We start from the raw sequence: 27,570 nt of genomic DNA on the forward strand, positions 1-27,570 counted from the left end.
TTCATCTTTTTATGCAAATTTTATAACTAACGGTCTGGAGAAGTTTTTAATAAATAAGACGATTTTAAAATCATGCCTTTAGAAAACTAAAATTAATTAACCCATATTATTAAAAGACGATTACGTTTTTAATCTTTTTATGAAATATTAGTTTTTAATAGTTAGTGATCTGGAGAGGTTTTTAATAGATTAAAATATTTTAAAAACATGCATTTTAAAATGTAGCCGATTAACTAGCTATGCCTTTTGAAAAACAGAAGGGTGTGGTAGACGGTTGCACGGACTTTTGTGATTTCTTTTTTTTTTTTTTTTTTTCGCAAGGAATACAACTTATAGTAAACCCATTGCTGGACAAGTTATTCATGGTAACCGATACTTTGTTGTCATTTTATTTAAAAAATAATGCGTTTTATTATGCACAAATTTAGTGTTTTAAATATTATTTATGGCTTCTAAATATTAAAAATCAATTTAATTTTGCATTTTTATTTGAAATAAAAATTTTGTTGTTTATGATATTTTATATAATTTTATGTTGTGGATGATGTAATCAATGACGTCACCTTACTTAAAAAAGTAATTTGTTTTATTAATATCTATAAATTTAATCTAATGTTTCAAACATTATTTATGGCTGTTAAATATTAAAATACAATTTAATTTTGCATTTAAAATTTTTTTTATTGTGAATGATTATTTAAATAATTTTAATTCTCTGCGTGATGTAATCAGCTCCCTGATTGCTTACTGAATATTTGTGTATTACCGCGCCATTTTAAAATTTTATTATTGGCCAACCTGGCTTTCCTAATCAAAGATTTATTTATAAATTGTTACAAGGGTTAGAGGAAATGTATTTTAAATTTTTGGAGGAAACCTCGCTAATTGCTTCTTCAATGAAGTGCGAGAGATGTGGATCACAGATGAAGATTGGTTTTTTTTTTTTTTTTTTTTTTTTTTTTTTTTTTGTGGTACTTATGAATATACAACGGGTAAAAATACTTAAAAAAATGTAAGTCTATATTTTTCTTTTACTTTATAATTGTATACTTCAATTTTTATTAAAAAATTAATACACTGTTTTCAAAAATTACTGAGATATTTATTGCCACATATGTTTTAATGTTAAATAATTATATCCTATAAAACTTTATCCTATAAAACTAATATTTTAATTCTTTTAAACGTTGGAATGATGTTTTTAATTCGATATTGAATTTAACTAATATTTTAATCCAATTAAATGTTGGCGCAATGTTTTTATAGCGGTGTTTTTATTCTATTATATGAAAGTAATAATTTAACCTTACTTTAGAATTTTATACTCTTAGTAATTGTAATTAATTTACACTTGCCAACCATCTTGAAAAACACGTTAAAAAAAATCCAATATTTTTAACGATATTTATTTTTTTTAAAGTTTCGAACACTTTACTATGCGTAAAATACGTAAAAACAACATTTTTCAAGATGGCTGACGACTGTAAAAACCGCGCCAACAATTGCGCCAATGTAAATCGCCAAAAATCCGTGCAACCGTCTACCAAAGTAGCACCAACAGAAGATTAACTAAATTAACAAACATAACTTTTAAAAAATAGCAGAACCCCCAAAATCTGCTTAATCAAATAAATTAGTGCAATAACATGGGAAAAATTAATTAAAAGCTAATATTGTTGTAGTATCAATATTCTCTTCCTTCATTCTTTGAATGAAATGCATGCTGTTGTTGTGATTTATCTCACTTGTCTGACAGTAACATCAGAACAAGCCCACGAAATTCATCTTGGCGAGGACCGCAAGACAGTGCCTGTCGTTGGCAAAAGCCTTGAGCCACATACAGGTGACAGTACGACTTTGCTCGGTTCCGCTGCCAATTTTGAAAGAGAGCACCTAAGGGCGACGGATCCGAGGGACCAATTATCACCAACCTCTCGAAAGGACCTTCGAATCGCCGCATATTTAGAGTGCCCCATACCGCACTGACACTATACATTTACAAATCTCCATGCCTTAACCGGAGTTCGAACCCCTGCCATTTGGTACAGCAGTCAGCGTCGCTTACCACTCTCCCGATTGGGCGGCTTGTGTGCAATGTTAACGTCTTCAGTGACTACAGTGTTATAGTAATTCTCAGCATCCACGCTGAGAATTACTAACCAAGCTCTGAGGGTTTTGAATAACTAGACTATGAATCTGTTTGAGTGTCTTAATTGACAACAAATGGAAAATGATTGCCATATCTATGAATGCTCTAACCATTTAGTATGTCTTTAAAAATAGTATTTTAGAGATATTAAAAGAAACAGTCTAAGGCTAAGTGTAAAGAGTAATCGATTTATGCTGTAATTTAACGTATTCGGTCATTACAGTGTCGTATTAATTAATCAAGATCAAATTACGACTAAAGTCCGCCATCGGGGGGAAAACTGCGAAAAATAAATCATCTGAAAGAATGGTTTAATAGCTTGCTAATTTATAATGATTAGTTTCGTAATAAAACAAGCATGCATGAAGAAATTCACAAGCAATAAAAGTAATAATAATCTATACCGAAAATCTAACCGAGAAATTCTTTAAGAAATATTGTATTACAATCTATGAAAAATTGCAAATATATGTATGAGAAATGTCAAGAAATTGGTTCGAAAGAAGGGAGACAAAATTTATTTCAAGATCTGACCCAAACAAAGAGAGAAGAAATCATGCTAAATGAAACCGTCTAAAAATTATGAAGAAACCTTTTCTGTCTAAATTTCTATGTTATTAGAAATCATAAAAACTGGAAAAAAAAGTTCAGTGCTAATTAGATGCAACTGCAATCACCTTAAAGATTTGTGCCTGGGATTTATTTCATACGCTTAAGAAATGAATTTAATATAAATTATGCATTATTTTTTTAATCCAAAAGTTGATCTTAATGGGCAAGAAATGAAACACGAGATACGGTATGCGATAAGCTAATATGATACTCGCGTGAATTTCTTCAATAAATAACGAACCTTACTTAATGGCTTCCCTACCCTCGAAAGAAGGACCGAGTGTTAATTAACACAGCGCTAGATAAACTTTATAAATAAGTTGTAACTGTTGTGTGCATTGTGTTGAAATGCGAAAATTATTAATAAAAAATGAAGTTTCACAAACAGTGAAAAAAGTGCGATAGGGAAGAGCGAGTGGTACGATAATTTGAATTAAAAATATTCTTGGATTACGAACGCTTTTGTAGCTAAGTACAGCGTGTTATGATTCTATTTCTCATTTCCACAACATTTCCTTTCTGCTCTTGGAATTGCAATTCTTTCCCTGAAAACGAAGCTATGATTTGCATTGAAATGAAACACATTTATCAAAGTGTATTGCTCTTTTCTTTCACTTCAGAGGTTAAACACTGTAAATCATACCTTTTTTTTTTCGGGGGGGGGGGAACAAAAATAGTATATTCCAAATATACAGATTTTTTTCAAGAAAATAATTTAAATTTTCAATGAGAAATGTACACCAGACCATATTTAATGTTTATGTCTATGTTCAGAGTATGAATGACGATCTGCGTAGCCGAGTGCTTACGACCGCTGAATATTGGTAGTTCGACTCGGGTTCAAACCAGGGCGAATGGGGGTGACTACATTATTGCTTTTTGCGGGTTTCCCGTTTGTAACGTGAATACAAGCCAGTTTCCCTTAGAGAGTCCTTTACGAAGCTATCCTTCCCTTAGGCAGATAGCCATTTGTAGGCTTTACCATACATAACTTTATCACATCCACTGTCTCTCTATTCCGATACCAGTTTTGTGCAAAATGTCGTTTTATAGATGATATTGAATGCATACTCCTACGTAAAAAAGTATTGGAGTTTGATTAATTAAAATATGTAAAAAAAAGTGGTTTTTTTTTTTTTTTTTTTTTTTAATTTTTTAATTTTTTTTTTTTTTTATTTATGTTACGTTAAATTTTGTAACTGAGAGACATAATACGTATAAGACGTGTATAATTTAATAGGCCGTACAAGGAAGTCATATAGCGTCGACATCAGATTTTTTACATGAAAGAGAAACAAGAAGATAAAATATTCTTGGATTATTACGTATACAATAGATATAAAGAATTCTTGAGAGCTAAAATAAGTAAGGCCTACCATAAATACTTAATTCCCAAATCAAAGAACATATTCTTTTGCAACGATCGATTGCTGCTGACATGGGAGAAATAGGATACAGAGACTATTTACTGCATTGGAGCATCTGCAAAGTATGCAAACAAAAAGTGGAGGAGTAGAAGCTCTTAAAATTCTCCGCAGTGTGCGATCGAATTACAGTTTTTAGACTGATTTGAAAAATGTACACAAGTTTAGGGTCCTGGAGCGATTCGCAACACATCTTTTCAGCTCATCTTAAAGTTATTGAGGTATTAGAAATATATATTCATTGGTGAAAATAAGAATTCAATGGATGCATAGTCGTTTCCTGCATTCTGAAATTTAAGTTGAAAATAAAGGTGAGATTGAGGGTAAAACCCTGTCAAAATAACACTTAAACGAGTTAATGATCAGTACAAATGAAACTCACTAGTTTTCAATTTCCGTGTGGTTTTTGAATATTTTGCTTTATAATTAGACATATCGACTGCTAAAGCAATGTGAAACTTACAAGTAACCGAATGGGTAAAGCCAGTTAACATAACATACCAGATTACATTGGCGATGACAGACCTATTTTCGTCGGAAAACTGCCCAGGTATTTTTTATCTAGGCAGAGAGTCCATTTTAAATGGGAGATAGTCATAAAAATCAACTATTTAATTTTAGATTAATTTTTAATATCTCCAGGTGTATTCGAGGAAAATTTCATTTTATATTCAAACATGGTTATGTTATGTTGTCCAGGTATATTAACTACATACATAAAAAGAAGTTCTTTGAATATTTATTCAGTGCTTCTACCAGTAAATCAACTACCTGATTAGATCAATTTTCAACATATAATTCAAAATTTTATTTTAAATTTTCATTTATATTCAAATATGGCTATGTTATATTGCACATACAGGAGGGCTATAAGAAAGTTCCTCGATATGTGAACACATAGCGGCCTATCCGCTGAACCAATCGATATAAAATTTCAGACATTGTTATTTGAAGGACTGCGATAATTTAAAACAATAGAGCTCTCACGATTACGACTAGAGCGAAAAAAGTTTGAAACTTTCGGGTAGCAACGCAAACTTTTTTCTTGCGCAAATTAATTAGTACATTAAAAAAACTATAACCCACTTTGGAACGATACATGTATGACAATAATTGCTGGAGTAAAACATTTGAAAAGAAGATCATTGTAAAGTAGCTGTTAAAAAAATTTTATCAACTTTGTACTATTAAAATTTTTTGATCATTAAATAGATAAGTGAAAGTTCACTTACCTTCTAAATAGGGCTGCCCTGAACTGCCTTCTTTCCTTCTTGTCGGTATCTGTCTCTATGATGAACTTCGATTTACTGCGCAACACAGCTATAAACTTTTTAAGAAATTTTAATTCGTATTAAAATTTTTTTAACATGGCGCCCGAACAGGGACTGCCAGTAACTGCTGTTTTCCTAACTATTGAAACTGTCTAAATTGATATCAGTTATATAGAAAAATTAATAGACATAAATTATCTTGACCAGGAATTAAACGGTGTTGACGAATATCGTGGAAGAATAACTACAAAGTTGATAAAATTTTTTAACAGTAGCAATGACGACACAAGGGATGAGAGGGGGGGACTCTTATTAAAATCACAAGTTTTTAACGTGTACAACGTTTTAAGATAGAGTCATCTCCCGTAACTTTGCAATTTCGTTGCTACCACGATCCCGCGACTTCACTCCGATGGATTTCTGGTTCTGGCGTTACTGAAATCTAAGTTTGCACACATCAAATCCACCAGATTTGACCAGAAGTCAAAGACGTCATAAAACGTGAAGTTACGCAGTTTCCCTCTGCGATTTTACGTTCGTCATTTTTGCCAACAATCTCCCGCATGCAATGCTTTATCGTGTGAGAAGGGGGAGACGTTGAAAACTTGTAATTTCAATAAGTTTTTTCCTTCTGCTCTCTTACGTTATCATTGGTCCTTTAAAATGCTTTACAAATATTTTATGTCGGCAACCTTTCGTAATACGTTTATCGTTCTAAAGCCATTACAGGGCATTATTTTTCAGTTTATCTGCATTAATGTACTAGCGAAGGTAAAAAGTGGGTGCTGTCATTTGAAAATTTCAAATTTTTTCACTATAACCGTAGCCTTCAGACCTCTATTGTTTTAAATCATCACAATCTCGAGCGCATACTTTAAATAACAATATCTGAAATTTGGTTGAGCGGATAGGCTGCTAATGTTTCATACATCGAGAACGTTTCTATTACCACCCTGCATATATTAACTTACTGGCATATATAGAAGCACTTTGAAGGATTATTCAGTATTTTAGGCAAATGAAGATACCATCGTATTCTTCCTACATAGACCAGCGTTCAAAGTGATGCAAGGAATCACAAAATGATAGCAAACTGCTAACGAAAGGTCTGAAAGCTTAGCTTTGGGCATTATACGTAAAGTTAATTTAAATTGTGTAAGACGGCAACATTTTACAAATTTATTTTCTATAAATTAATTTAATCTTAATAGGCTAAATAATAATTAAATGTAAAAAAGCTGAAAATGTACCATCACCTTTTAACTTGCTTTAATATACCCTGTTATATCACCCACTAAGGGTAAATCTGAGCAAGCTACTTTTAAATACGTAAATCTTTTAAAGCTTTCAGAAAAAATTACGATTTCATTACAAATAACTAGTAGTGCTTCATTTGACAGTTCAACACAGAGTAAAGATTTGCTGATACATATATATGAAAAGGATTATGCTATGTGCTGTGATTTAAAATACAATAAGTATATAATATTATGGATAATCTGTCGTTTACTCGGGACCGAGAGATAAAATCACTGAACACTGGTAGTTCGACCCTGGCTCAAATCGCAGTGAATGAACAAGGTGCGTTTTTCCCCATGTTAATGTGAATGCAAGCCGGTTTCCCTTAAAAATCCCCCAAAGAGGCATCCCTTTCCTTAGGCAGATAATTCTTGTTATACTTTGGAGTAATTCAAGTAGTCTAATCCAACACAGTATGGGAAAATAAAATTCATACATTTTTTAATTAACTTACAAGGCATCCTAAGGATTGAATTACGAAAAAGGTAAATTAGTTAAAAACTGTAAGGGCGTCAGTCTTACTTAAACTGCATAAATAATGTAAAATATTTAAAAATGAATTCTAATTCTAATCTCTTCCTTGTTCGAAGTCTCATGTTCGATTAATCATATATCTGTTTAACTGTACAGGAAATTAAATTATTCAAATAGGTATGCTGTTAACTTAAAAAAAACATTTTGACGAGATTAAAAAGCATTTTAAATTATGCCCAAAGGGGCGTTTTTTTAACATTTTGTGTGTTACCCTTATTTATTAAATATCACGTTCTTCACACTTAAATCATAAAAATTCAGTTCAACAGCAATATCGCAAAATAGTTTTAAAATGAGCATATCTTCTTTAGAATTTCCGCTACAGCTTTTACAAAATATGAAATCGACAATAAAATAAATTCCAAATTTCAAATTTGGGCTTCTACATGCCCATATTCGTAGGAGGATTACGTCATTCAAAATTCGATGGCTCTATGTACCGTTGTCTTATCACAATGCGAGAAATTTACATACATTTATGCAGATTTTTCATTATTTAATTTCTTCAAATATAATGCAGGACTCTAACATTTGGTGGCAACAGTTTGAAAAGTGAAACGGATATTTATAGTGATTCAATGGAAAGTCGCAAAACGAAAACAATAGTCCTTCAGGGACAAAGCCCCTTTAGACTAATAATTAAGCATTTAATGATTGGGGTTTCATAAATAATAGTGTTCTTAATCTTGAATATTCATTTATACAGTTAATATTATGTCTATTATTATTCTAACAATAGAAATACGGTACCGATGATAAAAGTATCATGCATATAAATATACTCTACTATTATTAAGTGTTTTAGTTGTCTCGGAACTGAGGCCATGGTGTTACATACATTCGTTTTTGTTCTTCCTCCCCCACACAATCTGATTTTGAATAAATACTTTTTTTTTGGGGGGGGGCAATGATGAAAAATTATTAATGTCTTTCAATAATACTGAACAGTATAAACGGAATTTGCAAGAAAATAGATTGCTTTCGCACTACTGGCACGTAATGGTATTAGAGAGACAAAGCCAGTTACACATAACTCATTACTATTGGTGACTATACATGTAATTTACATTTTTAGTTAAAAATCTCTTACAGCCTAAGAAGCTAAAAGTAACCAAAAAATGCAGAAAACAAGTAATGTAAATTAAATAGAAATTATAAACAATGAATGCATTAGAGCAAAATATTACGCTTAACTCAAGCACAGCCGACTGAAAACTATTATGGCTTGAAAAGGATGAAATCAAAATATAATGAATATTTAAATTTTCAAAAGAGAAAGAAGCTCTTATTGAAAGGATGGAACTTTTTGAAATTTGACTGCATAAAAAAGTTTCCGTCGGCTGGTATTATATTTATTTTTATGTCTTCTTAAGTAAAGCTCATGATATGCGTACATTCAAAATCGATAAAAATTATAAATTTATTTCTTACTTTTCTGAAATTTATTTCGATCGTATTTGAGAGCACCTTTGCCAACTGCGGGGAAAGTATCGAAAATCGCTTGTTGACGCAAAACTTAGTTTTTCTCCTTTTCCTTATCGTACCGTTTTTGAATACTTCACATATATTGGCATACCTGTGCTACAAGTATCGACAAAAGGCTATGGATATAAAAATCGAAACAACAATAAAATTCAAAATCTCGAGAGCATGGGTTTAATATTTTCAAATGGATGTATCGATGTTGGCACAGGAAAGAAAACCCGTATTAAAGCAACTGTGGGTCGCGACTTCAAATGGGGTCAAGAAAATTTAATTCAAATACATGAATTTTAATAAATTATATTAATGAGATACGTATAGAAATTATACGTCATTAATGAGATTAATCCTCTGTCATTATTATGTTCAAAGGGAATTTTTAACCTATCGAGTGACTTACATTTCAGATTTTAGAATTTCCACAAAACGCCTTGACCAAAGATTGGATTGGAGCTAGAACTAAATTTCCCACAATTTCTAGAATGCCATTAAATGTCCTTTACCACCACATACTTTTAGGAAACACATTTTTCAGCTTTAACGTTTAAATCCAAATGTCACTCAATGTCAAAAATTATTGCCTATGCTCTATGTTCGGCAATGCCAAATATTACACTAAAGTTTAGTTTGTTATGAAGCAAAAAACAAACGTATCCGTCTCAATAAAACGCGATTGTGTTTCATTAATTTTTGTACATTTGAAACATATCCTAAAACTATTATTATATGTATATTGTTCATCAAACAAAATAAATTATTTAACAACACGAAATATAATATGAAATACAGATATTTATATAAAATAAAAAACTGATTCCAGTAAAATGGCCGCCTAGACGCGAAAGTGGTTAATGACTCTGACTGCCATACCGAAGAGTCCGGGTTCGAATCCTGGAGAAGGCATCAATGTAATTTGTCCGCTCCTTCATAGGAGGCAACGGCGGCCCACCTATTAGGTGCATCCATAATGAAAAGACTGCTACCTTCTGGCCTTAGTAATGGCCAATGGCTATAGAAGGCTAGAGCTCGCCATTGGAAAAAAAATCTAGTAAAATATGTGTATGAATAATTTCTATTCATAGAAAAATAGTTCTTACCGAGCAGATATTTGGTTATTAAAGTATATATTATTTAAGCCCATAATTAAATGAAACTTTGCTTTTAGATTGTAATTACTAAAATAGCAGGAAATGCAAAATTATATCTTTAATAAAGATATGATTCATACCATCTTCATTATTATGGATTCGTAATTTTGAATGATAATGCATAACATGACAGTTAAAAACGGCGGAAGTTAAAATGATGTTTAATTTGTTAATAATATTTTAAATATAAAAAAATACGTTATAATTTACTGATTATTCTGTATAATTTAGTATACGATGAATTTTTTATCCACCTAAACATGTCTTGTCTAAATATGTCTTATATGTCACCTAAATATATAAATATAAATATATTAAATATTTAAAACTGAAATTTTAATATGTTTATTTGATTAAGAGTTTCCTATCAATTTAATTTTCAAGACGTTTTTAACTGTCAACACTTTTATGGAATTTTTTTACTGGTCATTCATTTGTTTAAATTAATAAAACGCTATTTAAGTCTTCATCATGGTTGTCTTGAAGATGATCCATCGAACGTGAAAGCAAAAAGCTGTTAACACTTCAAAGTCAGCTTGATCTACAGAGACGCTTAAAATGCGCTAATTTTGCCTTTTAATTACTATAGTTATTTCAAGATTTTACTTACCGCTTCACAGAGCTTCTAAACAACGCAAGCGCATAGAGAAAATAATAAGTACAACTAATTTACTCCAAGCGAGCAAGCATAACTTGCAGTTAAAATTCAAAACATGCTTGCGTCTGCTTGCGTCTACTAATAGACATACTTTTCTGTAATGAACTTAAAACCATGCAGCGGAAACATACGAGAACAGAATAAAGTGAAATTAAACTTTACTGGTTAGAAACTCGCAATAAAACTCATAGACCATATCTCGTGGAATGTGGTGAATGAGCGGTATTATGTGCCCAATTTGTTGGAACTTCTCAGGCAGCCAAGACATCATAGAAGTCACATCTCCCGACAAAAATATCATGAATGTCACATACAGAATTAATTTAATATTTATTAGCAAGCACAATCTATATTAACGCTGCGTCTGATGAAGTTTAATTCGCTTTCATTTCATAAATTATTGTCGTACATTTTTGTAAATATTAGTATACTTATTTGTTATAATATAGTTTATACATACTTTTGTTCTGTTACGAGAAATTACCAACTATGTCTACAACTTACCACAAATGAAATTACCACCCCCAAATTACCAACTACAACCTGGACAACCACACCCATGTTAAATCTTGGGACAACGAGGTAGACCTACGGCACCCCTCTTTCGGATTTCTTTGCTTCCAATAGTTTCATCGCTACAGCTGCAGGAAGGCAGATGCTGGAGGTGCTAGATGCTGGTTAGATTACTTTGAGACCTAACACAGAATACCATGCACTTGTAACAGAATGTAAGTTCATTCTGTTTCTGACGATCACAAATGCAAGAATAGGTTTACTTCGATTTCAGAAGTGTCTTCAGCAGCTTTGAACTAGCTTTGATCCCTAATACAACATATATTTTACACAGATATTTGGGTATTTAAAATGGCCATTGACCTTTTGATATTATTCGAATTATTAAAATCGTTCAAAGCTATTGACGACATTTTTCAAAACGACGAGTCTGTTTCGGGGAAGAAGCGGCTAAATCCTTTATAAATCGAAAAATAATATTCCCAGCACTTAATTATAGCAGCAAATTATTGTTATGGGAGCAATGTAGTTTTTCGCTAATTCTGGGTGTTTTGTTCTTCTCTGCTGATTTAAATACACAAAGCACATTATGGCTATGTATTGAACATAGAGTAATTTAACACATAATCTTGTTTTGGAGTACGAAACAGGTTTCTTTCGAAGATTTATCATAGATTCTATTCATATAATGGTTCATGTTCTACTAAAGTTTTCATTTCCTGCCTAAAGTAGATAGTATTGTTTAATAGATAAATATTGAAAAGGCTCCCAAAACAATTCATTCTGCTTTCTGATAATATTCCAATCGATGCCGTTGATTTCGAATTTTACAGTTCGACATATACCTACATGTAATTAGGAAAGGACTTCATAAATCTTAAATGACTAAACAGAACTAAAATATTCGCTAGAAACTAAAATAAAATATTTGCGAATAAAAAAATAAACGTTTTAAGTTTAGAAGCACAACTAAAGATTACTGAAGATGTTGCTGGTGGTTCGTCTCGAATGTTAGGTATCAGGGGATGAAATTGTTTTTGAAATTACTAAACAAAAATTATAACGCAATAAGTTATTTACTTTGTTTTCGTTTTACACGAAAGTTTTTTTACTTTTTTAAAGATGTGATTTACTTACAGTAATTCAGAAAAATTGGTTTAATATATTTATTTATTTATTATTGATAGTGTATATGTCACTGTAATCAATTGTTGTAATTATTGTGATCAATGTCTACATGTCATTGTAGTCAGTTATTCACAATTTTATTACTATAACATTTTCAACATATTGTACTTCTATTTCAATAATTTTTTTTGAAGTCTTCAATAGTAAAAATCCATTAAGAAAATCAATCATCATTAAAGACTGTAATCTTCCTTAACGTCCATTCCATACTCCAAACCAATTTAACTACCACATACACAAAAGGCCCAAATTGTCTCTAAAAAATGACCAGACCTCTTAAAGAAGATTCATTATATCAACTACATAATTTACTTTAACTTCAGTACTTATATAACATTCCGTAAATTCTGATATTTTTTTAAATGCAATTCCCATTGTAATTTAGTACTTAGTACATTCTCATTTAAAGCTGCTGCTAATGCTCACTTGTCTGACCTATAAGTCAGTACAAGCCCACGAAATTCCTTGTGGCAAGGAACGTAAGTTTACGCTTGTCGTTGGCAACTGCCTCGAGCACCATACAGGTGACAGTGCAATTTAGCTCAGTTTCCGCCCGGAATTTGGATGGAGAGCAACCCGGGGGGGGATGAAGGAGGAAGGGGTCCGAGGGCCTCTCTTCCCCTACCATCAACTTCTCGACAGAACTTTCCTCTCTCCGCATGTTTGCAGTGCCCCCCATGCCGCACGGACACTATACATTTACAAGCATCCATGCCTTCTCTGGGATTTGAACCCGCCCTTCCGGCACGGCTGTTAACGACGCTAACCACTATACCGGTTGGGCGCCTTCTCATTTGCTATTTAGTGTATTAAATAAAACTTAATGAGGTAATAAAATTTGAAAATTTTGAACATAACACTAGGGCTAAAAAGCGAGTTCCTCAACTGAAACATTAGTGCATTTTATATTACCATCGGTGATAAAATGCAACTACATTTTTATGTTACAAAGTTAAAATATTTTGTTTCCTTCGCAGGAATCAATCTCACTGCCTTCACAGAAAAACGTATTCAAAATTTTTTTTTTACTGCCATACTTTTTCTGCAGGAGGATCAGCTTAGTTAAAATGACCTTTTTCATCAGTGTTAAAAGCAAAATCTTTATATTTTGCTAACTATTATTATTAGCTATAAATTTCACCATTCCTTTTTTTGTGGTCTGAATGGAAAAAAAAAAAAAAAAAAAAAAATATTTATAGGCATTGAAGGGAAAAAAAAAAAAAAAAGAATAAGAAATGCAATGCTCTGTCACACGGAAAAATTTATGGTCGAACGATATATCTGAAATGAGATGTCGTTCCACTTATATTCTGAAGTTGCCATTTTGCAGCCCCAACTTAGTTGCATTTCCGTTCTACTTCCTCTTCTCAAATTCCTTTAAAAGAAAAGAAGTTTTAGAAGGAAAATAATAGAAAGAAATCTCAAAACTGTAAGAAAGATGTGTTCTTTGTTTATTTTCCGTCACTTGAGTTAGAAAGATCAATACTGTAGCGAAAAGCAGTAAGAAAATTGATGTTTATTTGTTGCAAACAAAAGTAAAATTGCAAATATCGTTCTGATTTTAATTCTAACGATTTTGAAATGTTACTGATTCCCCCAACTCTTGATTTTATTTTGCGAGTGCATAAAATTAATTTCCTTTATTTTGTTTGCCTGCAGAGATACTTCTTTTCGAAACCCTTAAAAGTGAATATCTCTTCACAAAAGAAAATTTCCAATTTAAGTACAACTCAGCATAACTTGAGGTTATAAATGATGGACATGATTTTTTTTTAGCTTCCTCCTCAAGAAGACTAATAAGTCATTCATGTTTTAAAGGTAAAATCAATACTTTATTGAAAGAAAAGAATTTCATTTTTTGTGTTTTTCCTTATCGACCTGATCTTATTTAAATATTGCGATTTACAAAGATATCAACTTCTAGCAAAGTTTCTAAATAACAGAAAAATGAAATTTATTTTATCTCCTATTACCTTTCATGAAAGCATGGAATACGACAAAAATCTTGTGATTGATTTCATTTAGAAACCACTCACAGAAATGTAAACTATGGAATAAAACAGATAAAGTAACAGTAAAAAGGTAACCCTCCACCTATTTTTTTTTTAAAGTTCTGACGCTTATTTTCGAAATATATATATAAGATAGATCCAAACTAATAAATGTACCATTTGATTTTTTCAGCACAGCGGCTACAAACTCATATTACAACTCTCAGGAAAGACGAGTACACCTAAACGATGGAAAATCACATAATAGTGCATGGTCGGAAATGCTTTCCTGCCGCAGTGATGAATGACACAAAACATGAAACTAGGGTCACAAGCAGGGTGATAAAACCTGTTTATCATGCTTAGTGCAGCAGAAACAAGAAATGAAAACTTGAATTGTCATCAAAGAAAGAATTACATTTTACGTCATCGAATTACGACCCCGGACCGTGATGCAGGCCTTACACCTCCGGCGCATGGAAGATCTGATTTTCTGGAAAATACCGGGTGCGTCACGGACTCCCCCAACAGCTTCTAAGATGCGTACGAGTTCCTCAGCACTGTTAACGGAGGTTTCGCACACCAGTGTCTCAACGTACCTCTCTCCCCAGAAGTCCTTTTTTTTCTAACGACGGGCACTTGCGTATGCCGGCATCGGCGACTCCTAAGGCCAGATCGGTGGTCTCTTTATTATGGAGGCACCTAACAGATGGGCCACCATTGCCTCCTATGAAGGGACAGACAGTTTTTACATCCATGCCCTTCTCGGGGATTCGAACCCGGGCCCTTCGGTATCGTGGTACCTAATTTATACTAAGGATCACGCGTACTTCAATGGCATGCTTCTTGTAAACAGTATGAGTGACAGTATATATACTTTTATTTGTTTCGGAATATTTATGTATGTAAATGTGTATATATCTGTATATGAGTTGGTATTTATATGTATATATATATTTTTTGATTGTACTCTTCTTCAAGTGCCTTGTATGCACATGTATATTTCTTTTTTGCATTTTATGAATGTCGTCTGCTCAGCCGGAGCTGCCCAGGAAACCTAACTTTAAAATATTAAAGATGCAAAATGTTACTAACAATAGAAATAAAATAAACTTTGTTGATGTCGAATATAAGACAGTATCACTACTAACGGAAAGTAATAAAACCATTAGATTTCAAACCTTATTTTCTGAAGTAGTTTGATTTTTAATATGAAAATAATAGTCATGAAAAATGAATTAATAAATAAAATAAATCATAGTTATTTGAGAATAAACCAATCATTTGAATTTTATTTTTCTGTGTTTTTTACATTAATAATCTTTTTTTACGTCACTTGATATCCAAATATATGTAAATTTAATTAGCAAACGCAGTGGTATTAGGATATAGTTGTAGTTGAAGGAGTTCGTATTTGTGATCATCTTATGAAGCCACTGTGAAAAAAAAAAAAAGTAATTTTATTTAGCTTCTTTAGTTTCCTTATTTAATTTAAGCTTTTACTCTTATTACACGAGCGTTTTGCGAACAAGTTTTAGAAGGATTAAGAAAGCCTTTTTTTTTTTTTTTTTTTTTTTTTTTTGTATGAGTTCAAAAAGGTTTTTACCTCTGCAGAGCTAAGAAGATTATATTAACTTTGGAGTAACAGCTAATGTCAGTGGATCGTAAGCAGCGTTTGTCATTCCTGCTAAAAAAACACACACACCTATAATACAGACAACTTCGAATAGGGGAAAGAGGATAACATCCACGGTAAAAAAATGCCACTGCCTATTCACTTATATTTTCAAGCAGTTTAATATGGAGAATAACTTTTTGTTTATTTAACTCCAATTAACATCTTAAAAAAAAAAGAACACCACGAAAATAATGGAAGAACAAATGCCATTAGAAATGAAGACATTAAATTATAAATGACATAATACAAACAATTATCCTTCTTTTCCTTTTAATATCTTTCGTAAAAAGTTTTATTTTATGCTGATGGTTTGGAAATGTTACAGGTAGAAGTGACGCGAAACACCAGATTTCACCAATGGTCGTACAAGTGTAGCTCTGCTGCACTAGCTGTTAAATCAGGCACAGTTTTGATGGAGAACACTCCAGGGGATGGTCTGAGGGTCTCCCATCAGCTCTTCTCTGCCATCAAGCACTCAATAGGATTTTTTCTCGCTGTGTATTTTGAACGTCTGCATGCCGCATATATACTGTATACTTACAGGCATTCATATTTTCTCCGGGACTCGAACCGGAGCCCCACCGCTATACGGATCATGACGACGATGGCTTACGAAAGTAAATTTTTCATCATTTCGTAAATAAACAAACTCTATGTTTTTTAAAGTGCCCACCAGCGGGTGAGTAGTTAAGTCGCTGAACACTGGTAGTTCGATCTGGGTTCGAATCCCGGAGAACGGGCTGGCTGCATGGTTTGTTTTAATGGTTTTTCCCATGTGAAGAGTGCATATGAACCAGTTTCTCTTTAAAAGTCCTCCACGATGGCATCCCTTCCCATAGGCAGATAGCCCTCGAGTTGATTTGCCTTAATCAAATAACCTAATCTAACCGATCTTTAAAATTAAGGTCCGGTCAAACCTTAATCCGGCTAATCAATTGGCATTTAGTTCGGAGTGGCTTACTGACACTTTATTTGATTGTAGAATTTAAAACCGTGGGGGACAATAGCTCGTCAGTATCTGGATTTGGCCGATTGATTTCCATCATCTTCCCCCTTCCTCCAGTATTCCTTTAAGTTAACATTTTATTTGAAGTTCAGATTTTGAGCGAGAAGGTGCATTTGCCCCTCGCTCTCTATTTTAACTTCGCTAATTTTTCTTGTTCTTTATGCTTGAGATAGCCTGGCTCAGTAAAAGTAGGGGGCCAGTGCAACTCTGCACTGGCCGCATCCAGTTATAACCATCCAGTTAAATCCAGTTATAACCACGTGCAGTGCTGATAAGGACCACGTGTTTCTGAGACTCCTTCTCCTTTATTTTCTTCTTTCTAGGGATTTCTTTCTCCTGATGAGGAGGGACCTTTAGCTACCCTCGAAATCGATTGAGTGTTTCATTATACTTACGCTAAATACAAGGTTGTTTTTACGATTTTGATTGTGACATTAGCGTGTTTCTCTTCTAGTCTATTCCTTTAAGTGTCTGAAAGGGAAAAGCAAGGAACTGAGATATTCTATAAGTGCTTTTGAGTTTTAGTGGTTAGCATATTCACTTAAAATTTGTAGTACTAAATCTACATTCTTTACCATATTTTTCTTCTTCTTTGCTTCTCTCTGGTGAAAGTACATAGAAAAGTCTTAGGAAACGCAGGATCAATTAAGTTAGAGTTCATAGCTTACACCATTATTCCTTAAACTGTGGCTCGCGATCTTAAATGGAATTACTTGGCGAAAGATTGGGCTTGCGAAAATTTAATTCGGATATATGAATTTAAAGAAACATTAGTCACAATCACTCCATTATCATTAATTTAATGTATTATATTTTTTATACAGTCCAATTATAAAATGTAATGCTAGCCAATGCGAACTGTAAATTATACTTACATATTGAATACCACGAAGTGTATCGTAATAATAGCGCTATTGCAATGCAGTTTCAGCACAAAAATTGTTTCAGAATCAAAATGATGAAAATCTATATTTTATACTGATATAATATATAGACCACTATAATTATAAAATATGCTGCAAATGTACATAACATTCCACTGAATACAGGGGTGTCGAAAATAAGGTTGGCACCGGTGCGATTGATGAAGTGCTAATATTTCATACTGGAAATTGTGCGAGTGTATTTCAACAAAAGGCTATATGTTACAATCGAATCCTTTGTTTAAGTTCCGAACAGCGATTGGACGAGATCTTAGGGTAATGTAGATGACATAATGCCATTAGTTTTTCAAGTGACGCAGGAAGGGGACGTAGCCAAATTTAAGTTAGTAATTTTGAGTTTCATCTTTTTATCACATATATATATGTATACACAATTATATTAGTATTTATAATGAATAATTTCGAAAATAAATCACGAGAAACTAGGTTAGGTTATTTGAATATGGTAAACAAACAAAAGCTACTGCCTAAGAATAGAAATGCTTTCATGGAGAACTTTCTGAGAGAAACTGGCTCGTATTCACATCACACACAGGGTAAATTATGAAAACTAATTATACACCCAGCCGTTTCGTCTGGAATTGCACCCGGGTTAACAGTAATCACTGGTGAAACGTTTCGCTGCCTCAAAATATGGTGTGGTGTATTTAATTATGGCAAAGCACACGAGGGCTATCTGCCTAAGGGGAGGGATGCCTTCGTGGAGGACTTTCTAAGGGAAACTGGCTCGTATACACGTTACACATGGGGAAAACCACGAAAACGCTCATGCAGCCAGCCCGTTCGCGGGATTCGAACCCTGGACCCGAACTACCAGTGTTCAGCGACTTTTACCGCTCGGCCACTGGTAGGCCGCCTCAAAATATGTAAAATAAAAGAAAATTTCAAATGCTAAATCGTAATTTCGAGGAGGGTGGGATTAAATGCTATTATGCAGTGTTGAACTAAGACAAACCAAATTTCATTTAAAAAAAAAGTTCCTTTTCGTCATAATGTTGCATTTGTAATCTGTTTATTAATTAGTTCTGCATCAAAAAGTTTTCATTTTTTAAATAATTAATAGCATGTTAAATAATTGAATACTGGTAAATTGTTTTGGTTTGTCGTTAAAAATAAAAACTATTATCATGAAAATACTTGAATTATTTTTTGCAGCGATATCAGTCTCTCAGAAGGAGAACGACACTTTTCTAACAGACAATTAAGCGATATGCATGTGCAAAACTATTAATTTCAAGAGCTAAGAGATACCCCATCTTAAGCATTAGAAAAAATTATTTCTTTTTCTATATTTATAATTAAAACTAGAAAATAGAATTGAATATAAATTGAGGCAATGACCTACGAATAACAGTAGACAAACAAATTGTTCATGCTTCGTAAGCTATTTAAAACCTGCCCCCCCCGAAAAAAAACCAATACAATTGTTAAAATAACAGTATTACAGACATTTCATGAAGAGCATTTCACACCTTAAATATTTTACATTATTTCTTTAATTTTCATTAAAAGTGTTAGATAATGGCAAAAAATGTTGGCCTTCCGATATAATACTTATGTGAATATAATACCGTTTTTCCAAAGAAGCTGCCAGTTGTTTCTAAAGTTAAATCAATAAACGATTATACTTTATTATTTTTCTTAAAATAGATGTATAACAGTTTCAATTCAGTGAGACGTTTTATTAGGTTTCCTACTGTTTGAACACTAAAGTATACTAAAATTTTAATGATGTTGCTTCATAAAATAATGAAAATACAGAAAATATTTTTAAAAAAGGGTAAGTGAAATCTGAAAGCTTTCAGATTTTATATTACACTCAAAAGGGCATTTTTTTCAGTAACAGACGCATACACGTTTCGACAGCATTTAGGCTAACGCCATACTGGGCTAAAAGTATTTAAAAATAGCCTTTCCGATAGACAAACTCGTGAGTAGCATGAAAATGACAGTTCTGCGACAGGAGGAGCTGAGGGCGTGGTCAATGACATCACAGAGGGCGGGGCCAAAGGCAACGTCATCACACTAGGAGGCGTGGTTTCGAGTGGAGTTGAGGTGTTCGTAGACTGCTGGTTGAGTTGTAGACCTCCTGCTTTTCATTTAAAGTTAGTTTTTTTTAATTTGGCAACGGAGTCATGGCGTCCTCTAGGGACGAAAAAAGAAAATAATCTATTTAGGAATTGCTTATGGCGTCCTCTAGGGACGAAAAAAGAAAATAATCTATTTTAGAAGTTTCTTTTATTAAAAAAATGTTCTATGATTCAAAATATAGGATCGAACCGTGAAACAAAATATCTCACCAGCTGAGTAGTTTGAAGATTTTAACCACTAAGCTGACGGGATACATTCAGATTTAGGTAAAAAAGCCTATATAAGAAAATGGAATTTGAATCAGCTCATCAATTGCAATTATGCCTGCTCCAGGAGAAGCCACCGTTGCGGTGTGTTTATACACTGTTTTATGTGTTATTTTATCATCCATCTATATTTTTACAGAATTTCATAAAATTCCTATTGATTTTACGCTACGTCTTAACGACAGTGGGAACTTATCATTATCCATATGAAGAATAATTCCATAGGTTATGAATATGAATTTATCGTATCAGGATCCGGCTCATGTTGCAAGTTTTGGTGGTGTTGAAGCTTTACATCGTGCTGCAGGAGGTAAAGTTTCCAGGAAAGAGATTCAAACATGGTTAGAGGGAATAGATGCGTACACGCTTCACAAGCCAATTCGCCGAAAATTTCCAACGAATAGGGTAATCGTGTATTCTATAGATCAACAATGGCAAGCTGATTTAGTGGATGTTTCACATTTACGTGATCATAATGATGGTTATCGATATATATTAACCTGTATTGACATATTATCCAAATATGCATGGGCTATTCCTCTGAAACAAAAGCGGGGAGAAGATATTGTGAAAGCGTTTCAAAAAATAATGAGTCAACGTAAACCAAAATTCCTTCAAACGGATCAGGGCACCGAATTTAAAAATAAAGTGTTTATAAAATTTTTAAAAAGAAATCAAGTTCAACTTTTCAGTACATTCAATACTACTAAAGCATCCGTGGTGGAAAGGTTTAATCGCACTTTGAAAACAAAAATGTGGAAATACTTTACGACTCGAAATACATATAAATATGTAGATATCTTGGACAAATTAATAGAAAGTTATAATGCTACTTTTCATTCAAGTATAATGCGAGCTCCCATAGAAGTCAATTCAGAAAATGAGAGTGACGTATGGTTTACCTTGTATGAAAATCATCCTTCTAACGTTTCTAAATGTATATTCGCTGTAGGAGATGTGGTACGTGTTTCCAAACTAAAGCTTACTTCGAAAAAGGCTATGAAACCAATTGGACGGAAGAACTATTTGTGGTGACAGAGTGTGTTAAAAAACATCCAGCTGTGTATAGAATTAAAGATTTACTTGGAGACTCAGTAAAAGGAACGTTTTATGCACAAGAGTTGCAGAAAGTGAGACTGAAAGAGGAATATCGCATTGAAAAAATTTTAAAGAAACGTATACATAAAAATCAGACAGAATACTTTGTAAAATATCGCGGTTATCCCGACAAATTCAATCAATGGATTCCAGCTTCTAATTTACTCTCGATATAAAGTGTGAGAAAATACTGTATCCGAATCATTTATGAAAATGAGTTTCTACGTAACACTTCCGAGCGATAGCTCTATGAATTATTTCCCCGAAAATAAAATTTCACATTTTATAACACGTTTACCTGTTCCCATTGAATTAAAAGGTATGTGGGAAGTTGGTTTGGTTGAATTGCTATATCCGCACACATGGCACAATGTGAATGCAGACAATAACTTAATTGGATTTGTTTTAGAGAAAGATGGTGAAATGTTAGGTCGTAGATTACCTCCAGGATGTTATGAAACAGTACCTGATATTTTAAAAGCTATTTATATTAAAGAACATCAAAACAAAATAATATTTAATTATAACCCAGTAACAAAACGAGTGAAAATCAAAGTGAAAAATAACGCTAAAGTGATTTTACATGATGGGTTAGCCCAAATGTTAGGTTTTGAACCTATGGAAATTACATCTACAGATGATAGTTCCGAAACTGTTGTAGAAAGTCCTTTTGCAGCCGACCCTGTGCACATTATCGTGTATTAATGATATATACGGATATTGTAGAACCTCAAATCGTAGGAGATGTTTTAGCTCCTCTTCTTCGAATTGTAAGAGTAACTGCGATGGAGAAGTGGTGAGTGCACTATTTGATAGACCTCATTATTTACCTGTGAATCGGAAAATGATAGACACTTTGGAAATCGATATAAGAACGCATATGGGAGCATTTACGCCATTTGAACGAGGAAGGTCATACGTGAAACTTCATTTCCGTCAAAAATACTTGTCATAATGTATGTACCTTATCAGTGTTGTCAAAAATCTTTTGAAGATTATTATGTACAACAAACAGGACATGGATTGAATTATTATCAAGGTAATCTTTATCAGAGAGGATACGGATTAGGGGGTCTATTCAGATCCTTCTTTCGCGCTGCCGTACCTCTTATTAAATCAGGAGCCAAAGCAATTGGAAAACAAGTATGGCATAGTGGACTGAATTTGTTAAATGATGTATCACAAGGACAAGATGTAAAAGAGGCTGCTAAGCGTCGACTGAAAGAAGCCGGAAATATATTAAGAGATAAAGCTGCTACTAAAGTGAAGAACATGATTGGTTCTGGACGAGTTAATAAAAAGCAGAAACGTAGGAAAAAGCGTACCATTTCTCACCGATCAAAGAAGGTGAAAGCACAGGATATTTTCTCTTAAAAAAAAAAGTATGACTTCGTATATTCATCGAGACTCTCCCGTTTGCGTCAAATCTGAATTAGATTTATTTACCATTCCTCCTACGCAAACAGCTATAGAAAAAGGACAGTTTGTGGAATATCACCCTCTCGCAAATATACGAGATGGAGGACCTATCGAATTTAATATTTCTGGCAGTGGTGAAGACTATATTGATCTAGCTGCTTCTTATATACACGTGAAAGTTAAAGTAGTTAAGGCAGACGGATCCAATCTAACGGACAAAGAACCGGTTGCCCCCGTAAATTTATTTTTACATTCTCTCTTTTCGCAAGTAGATGTAAGTTTAAATGAAAGAAACATTTCATCAGCGACAAATACCTATCCTTATAGAGCCTTCATCGAAACATTATTGAATTATGGGGAAGATGCAAAGAAAAGTTTACTCACCTGCGAAGGATTTTTCCAAGACACTTCACCTAATAAAATAGATGTCTTAGCTCAAGATGCGGATGCTGGACTAAAAGCTCGCGGTGAACTTATAAAAAACAGTCAAAGTGTGGATTTGATAGGACAATTACATTGTGACATTTTTCAACAAAATCGACTCATGTTAAATTTAGTTGATGTGAAAATTAAAATGGTGCGTAGTAAATCTGCTTTCTGTCTAGTTTCTACTGAGAAAGATGCCGATTATAAAGTGATCTTGGATCATGCTTCTTTGTTTATCAGAAAAGTAAAAGTAAACCCTGGAGTCTCTCTCGGACATGTAAAAGCGTTGGAAAAAAGTTCTGCTAAATACCCTATAGATCGAGTATTATGCAAAACATATTCAGTATCTAAGGGAAGTTGGTCTTTTATGCAAGATAATGTATTTTTAGGATTGATGCCCAAGCGAGTCATTATTACTTGTGTAGAAAATGCTGCAATGAATGGACAATATTCAATGAATCCTTTTCTGTTTGCCCATCATCATGTCAACTTTATATCGATTTATGTAGATGGACAACCCGTTCCATGTAAACCAATGGACCTTGATTTCGAATCTAATCATTATGTGCGTGCTTACCACAGTTTATTTTCTGGATTTAATCGCGACAAAGGCATCTATTTATCTCGAGAAGAATTTGTGAAAGGACATGTGTTATATGCTTTCGATTTAACTCCAGATATGTGTACAGCATCAAGGCAATTTGCGAGTAGAAATTAAATTTGCTAAAGCTCTCTCTGTGACTCTCTCGGTGCTAGTCTATGCAGAATTTCAAAACGTGATTGAAATAACAAAATCTCGTCATGTACTATGCGATTTTGCTAATTAAGCAATGGACAGCCTTGAAATAAACAGAGCACTCTCTCAGAATGCAAAGACACGAAAAGCATTTCTGAGAGTTTTTGCAAGTGATCGACTCCCTATCGATATCAAGAAATATCCAAGTTGCTTTATAGCTAATGTAGATCGTGCATCTGAATGCGGTAGTCACTGGTTAGCCTTTCACATTTCATCCCCACAGCATTTACAATTTTTCGATTCCTATGGACATGACCCATCCTATTTTCCTGGACCGATAGCCAAGTATGCAGAACGATTTCCACAGATGGACTTTAATTCGATGACTCTCCAAACTAATGTAACGGCAGTATGTGGTCAATATTGCATATACTACTATTTACATTGTAAATGTCGTGGACAATCTCTCAATGATATATTGTTATCTTTCATACCTCAACATATATCTAATGATATTAAAGTATATAATTTTGTAATCAAGAAATTTCATGTAAGATCTTCTTTCTATCAATAAATACATTTAAACTTTATACATTATGTGTCTTGTCTCATTTAATATGGAATTTCCAAAGCTACAACATCCTTTCACAATGGTGATTTCGGGACCCACTGGATGTGGGAAAACCTATTTTGTACGAGAACTGTTAAAGTATAAAGAGGAAATGTTTTCAACGATTCCCGATAAAGTAGTATGGTGTTATGGAGTTTACCAACCTCTGTATAATGATATACCGAATGTTACTTTTGTCGAAGGTTTACCAATTAAATATCAAGAATATTTAGGTTCCAACACATTATTCATCGTAGACGATTTGATGAGCGAGTGTGGGAATGATAAACGTCTGACTAACTTATTTACAAAAGGAAGTCATCATTTAAATTTAAGCGTTATTTTTATCACACAAAACTTTTTTCACAAGGGAAAAGAAATGCGTGAAGTGACTTTAAATGCACACTATTTGATTTTGTGTAAAAACAGAAGAGATGTCAGTCAAATCGTACATTTAGGAAAACAGCTCTTTCCGCGTCATTTAAAGTTTTTTCAAGAAGTATATGAAGATGCAACCAAGAAACCTTTTTCTTATTTATTCATTGATCTGCGCAGTGAAACTCCGGAAGAATTACGTTTACGCACCCAAATTTTACCTAACCAAGTACAGTATGTTTATCAAATGAAACATTATTAAAAAATAATAAAAACAACAGCTTTATAAAATGCATCATCATTTTATAAAATGACGCTGGTCAAGAAACAGCTAAGACAGTTACAGCTGTTAAACATTTGTCCGTTAAAGTTACGGAAACAGCTATTAAAGAAAATTAATATCAATTGCATAAAAGCTATATGCGAATGTAGTTTAAACATACTCAAAGGAAACGTTCCATTGTCAGAGCAACAAAAGAAGTCTCTCTGTAAGCATAAAACAACTTTACGAAAATTAGGAAATCGTAAGATTTCTCTTGTGAAGAAACGAAAATTAATTTTACAAAAAGGAGGTTTTCTAAACGTTTTGATTCCTGCTGCTCTCAGTGTTTTTACAGGACTAATCAATGGAGTTCACTAAGAAATATGTGTTAGTTCCAGAAGAGATGATGACAAAGCATACCATTTCTGATAAACAGTTAAGTGAATTGGATAAAGCCATGATGCATATTTTAAACACTTCAGATGACGATCGTGAGAAATTAGTGCGTTATTATGAACTTTTACAAAAGAAATTGAACTTAAAGGAATACAATTCACCCTTTAAACCTCCTAAAGACGACTCACAAAATTCTTTAAGACGATTCAGCTGAGATGAAGAAAGTGAAAGAGGAAGAAGAAGCCCCCTCATCTGTGACAGACGGCGACAAACAGATGACTGTAACTGATTATTCTACTGTTATCTTAGACAGTGTACCTTTACGAATGAGAAGAAAAGCACAAAATGCATTAGCTATTTTAAAGCGACATCCTGATATTCTTAAGTGGAATGATAAAGGCGAAGTACTTTATCATAAGGAAAAAATTAAGCATTCAAATATTATAGACTTATTCAACATCCTTTTTACAACCAAAAAGAAAAAGATTAATATTCCTGCTAAAAACGAATTTTTAAAAGCCTTGACTGAAATCAACATGCCAATGGACTATATCAAAAATGAAAATTTACAGAATCATGATGTTAATATGAAAAAAAAAGTATTGCATGTTAAATATGTAAAACATATACGTTCTCCACGAAAATGGGAACCTTATTAAATGAATAAAATTATTATTTTTACATATAGACTCTTTCTTCTCTCTACAATCAATATTTGTTTTACATCGTTTTTAAATGTTATGAAAAACATTCATTTCACCAAGAAGCTTTTCTATTTAAATACATTTATTTATTTCCAAAGAACAAGTTTCTGTATTATACATAAAATATACTTGGAATTTTCTTACATTAATTAACATCAAATTAACAGCAATATCCATTTACTGACATTTGATATACATGTTTGCTTTAAAATTAAAACTAAAATTTCAATATATTTCTATTAAAAAAACATAAGGAAAAAAACATAGTCATAACATCAACCAAACACAGAAATTTAAATAGAATAGCTGTACTTATATTAATGCATTTTTATAATCTTCATAACATTTCAATTCAAAAAACCTATCACAAAATAAATGAACAATTTTTTTCTGTCTTAAAGAATCTCTTATATTTTTAAAATTAATACATAAAAATATATCTTCACCAATATAATTCATCAACACTTACCGTAATACATTCTTGTCTTGTCTTGTTTGGGAAGGACAGTCTATAAGGCGTCATTATATTATTGCGTTATCATGGTAAGATAGGTTAATGGAAAACTCTGATAATCACTGAAAACTTATTTGAAAGAGTTGTTATTCTTAAGTTTGACATTACTTATACATATATGCATAAGGGTAATCTTAAAAGCATCATCCACTTATCATGATAGAGTAATGGAAAATTTCTAAAACTCTGATAATCATATGTGAAAGAATGTATTATCTTAAGGTTGTTGTTGCTATTCCAAGTTTGACAATACATACAGAAGTGAAGGAAGATCCTTGATAAGCGTTGTAGACTTCACGTTATGATAAGGGTTAATGGAAGTTGAAATCGTATTCGAAAGAAAGGGTTATCATAATGTTGTTGTTGTCCTGGTTCAGATTATACAAATCTGAAATGTTTCGAGAACATTCTTTAATCCCTATAAAAGGTGTTTCAGAAATGGAAAAAGTCAGTTCTCTTCTCAACCTTGAAAAGAGCAAGTCTTCCTGATTTGATTCACAGAGCTTAATATTTTTTTGCGATGGCTTTTGAACAAGATCACCAATCTGTTTCTTCCAACGTAAGTATTAGAACTGTTATATATTATTTTAATTATTATTTTTTTTTTCAGACTAGATGAACTTTTTAAAATGAATTATAATCAATCTATTTTTTAATGCATGATTTATATGTTTGCTTCAAGTATGATTTGAATTAAATAGCCTGCTTTTTACATAGTTTAGAGTTCAAAAAAATTTTTTTAAGCATTTGTAAGAGTCTGAAGGAAATCAGTCGAG

The 27,570-nt window shown here is 32.7% G+C and overlaps 1 protein-coding gene across 3 annotated transcripts in view; it reads right to left on the minus strand.

Annotated features, from left to right (window-relative positions):
• The window catches only part of LOC118202111 (calcium-binding protein E63-1-like), a 710,926-nt gene that overhangs the window by 98,601 nt on the left and 584,755 nt on the right, over positions 1–27,570 (minus strand). Inside the window, exon 1 of one of the 3 annotated variants that reach the window (XM_085821629.1) lies at positions 26,750–27,063. The exons of the other annotated variants lie outside the window; for them this stretch is intronic. Within the exon in view, the coding sequence (XP_085677755.1) occupies positions 26,750–26,803 (54 nt within the window). The 5' untranslated portion in view covers positions 26,804–27,063. Of the gene's footprint in view, positions 1–26,749; positions 27,064–27,570 lie in introns of those variants that run through there. 3 annotated transcript variants of the gene reach the window in all.

Source organism: Stegodyphus dumicola, chromosome 8, assembly GCF_044657685.1.
Source record: "Stegodyphus dumicola isolate Sdum_Otavi_A_Nest chromosome 8, ASM4465768v1".
NCBI lineage: Eukaryota > Metazoa > Arthropoda > Arachnida > Araneae > Eresidae > Stegodyphus > Stegodyphus dumicola.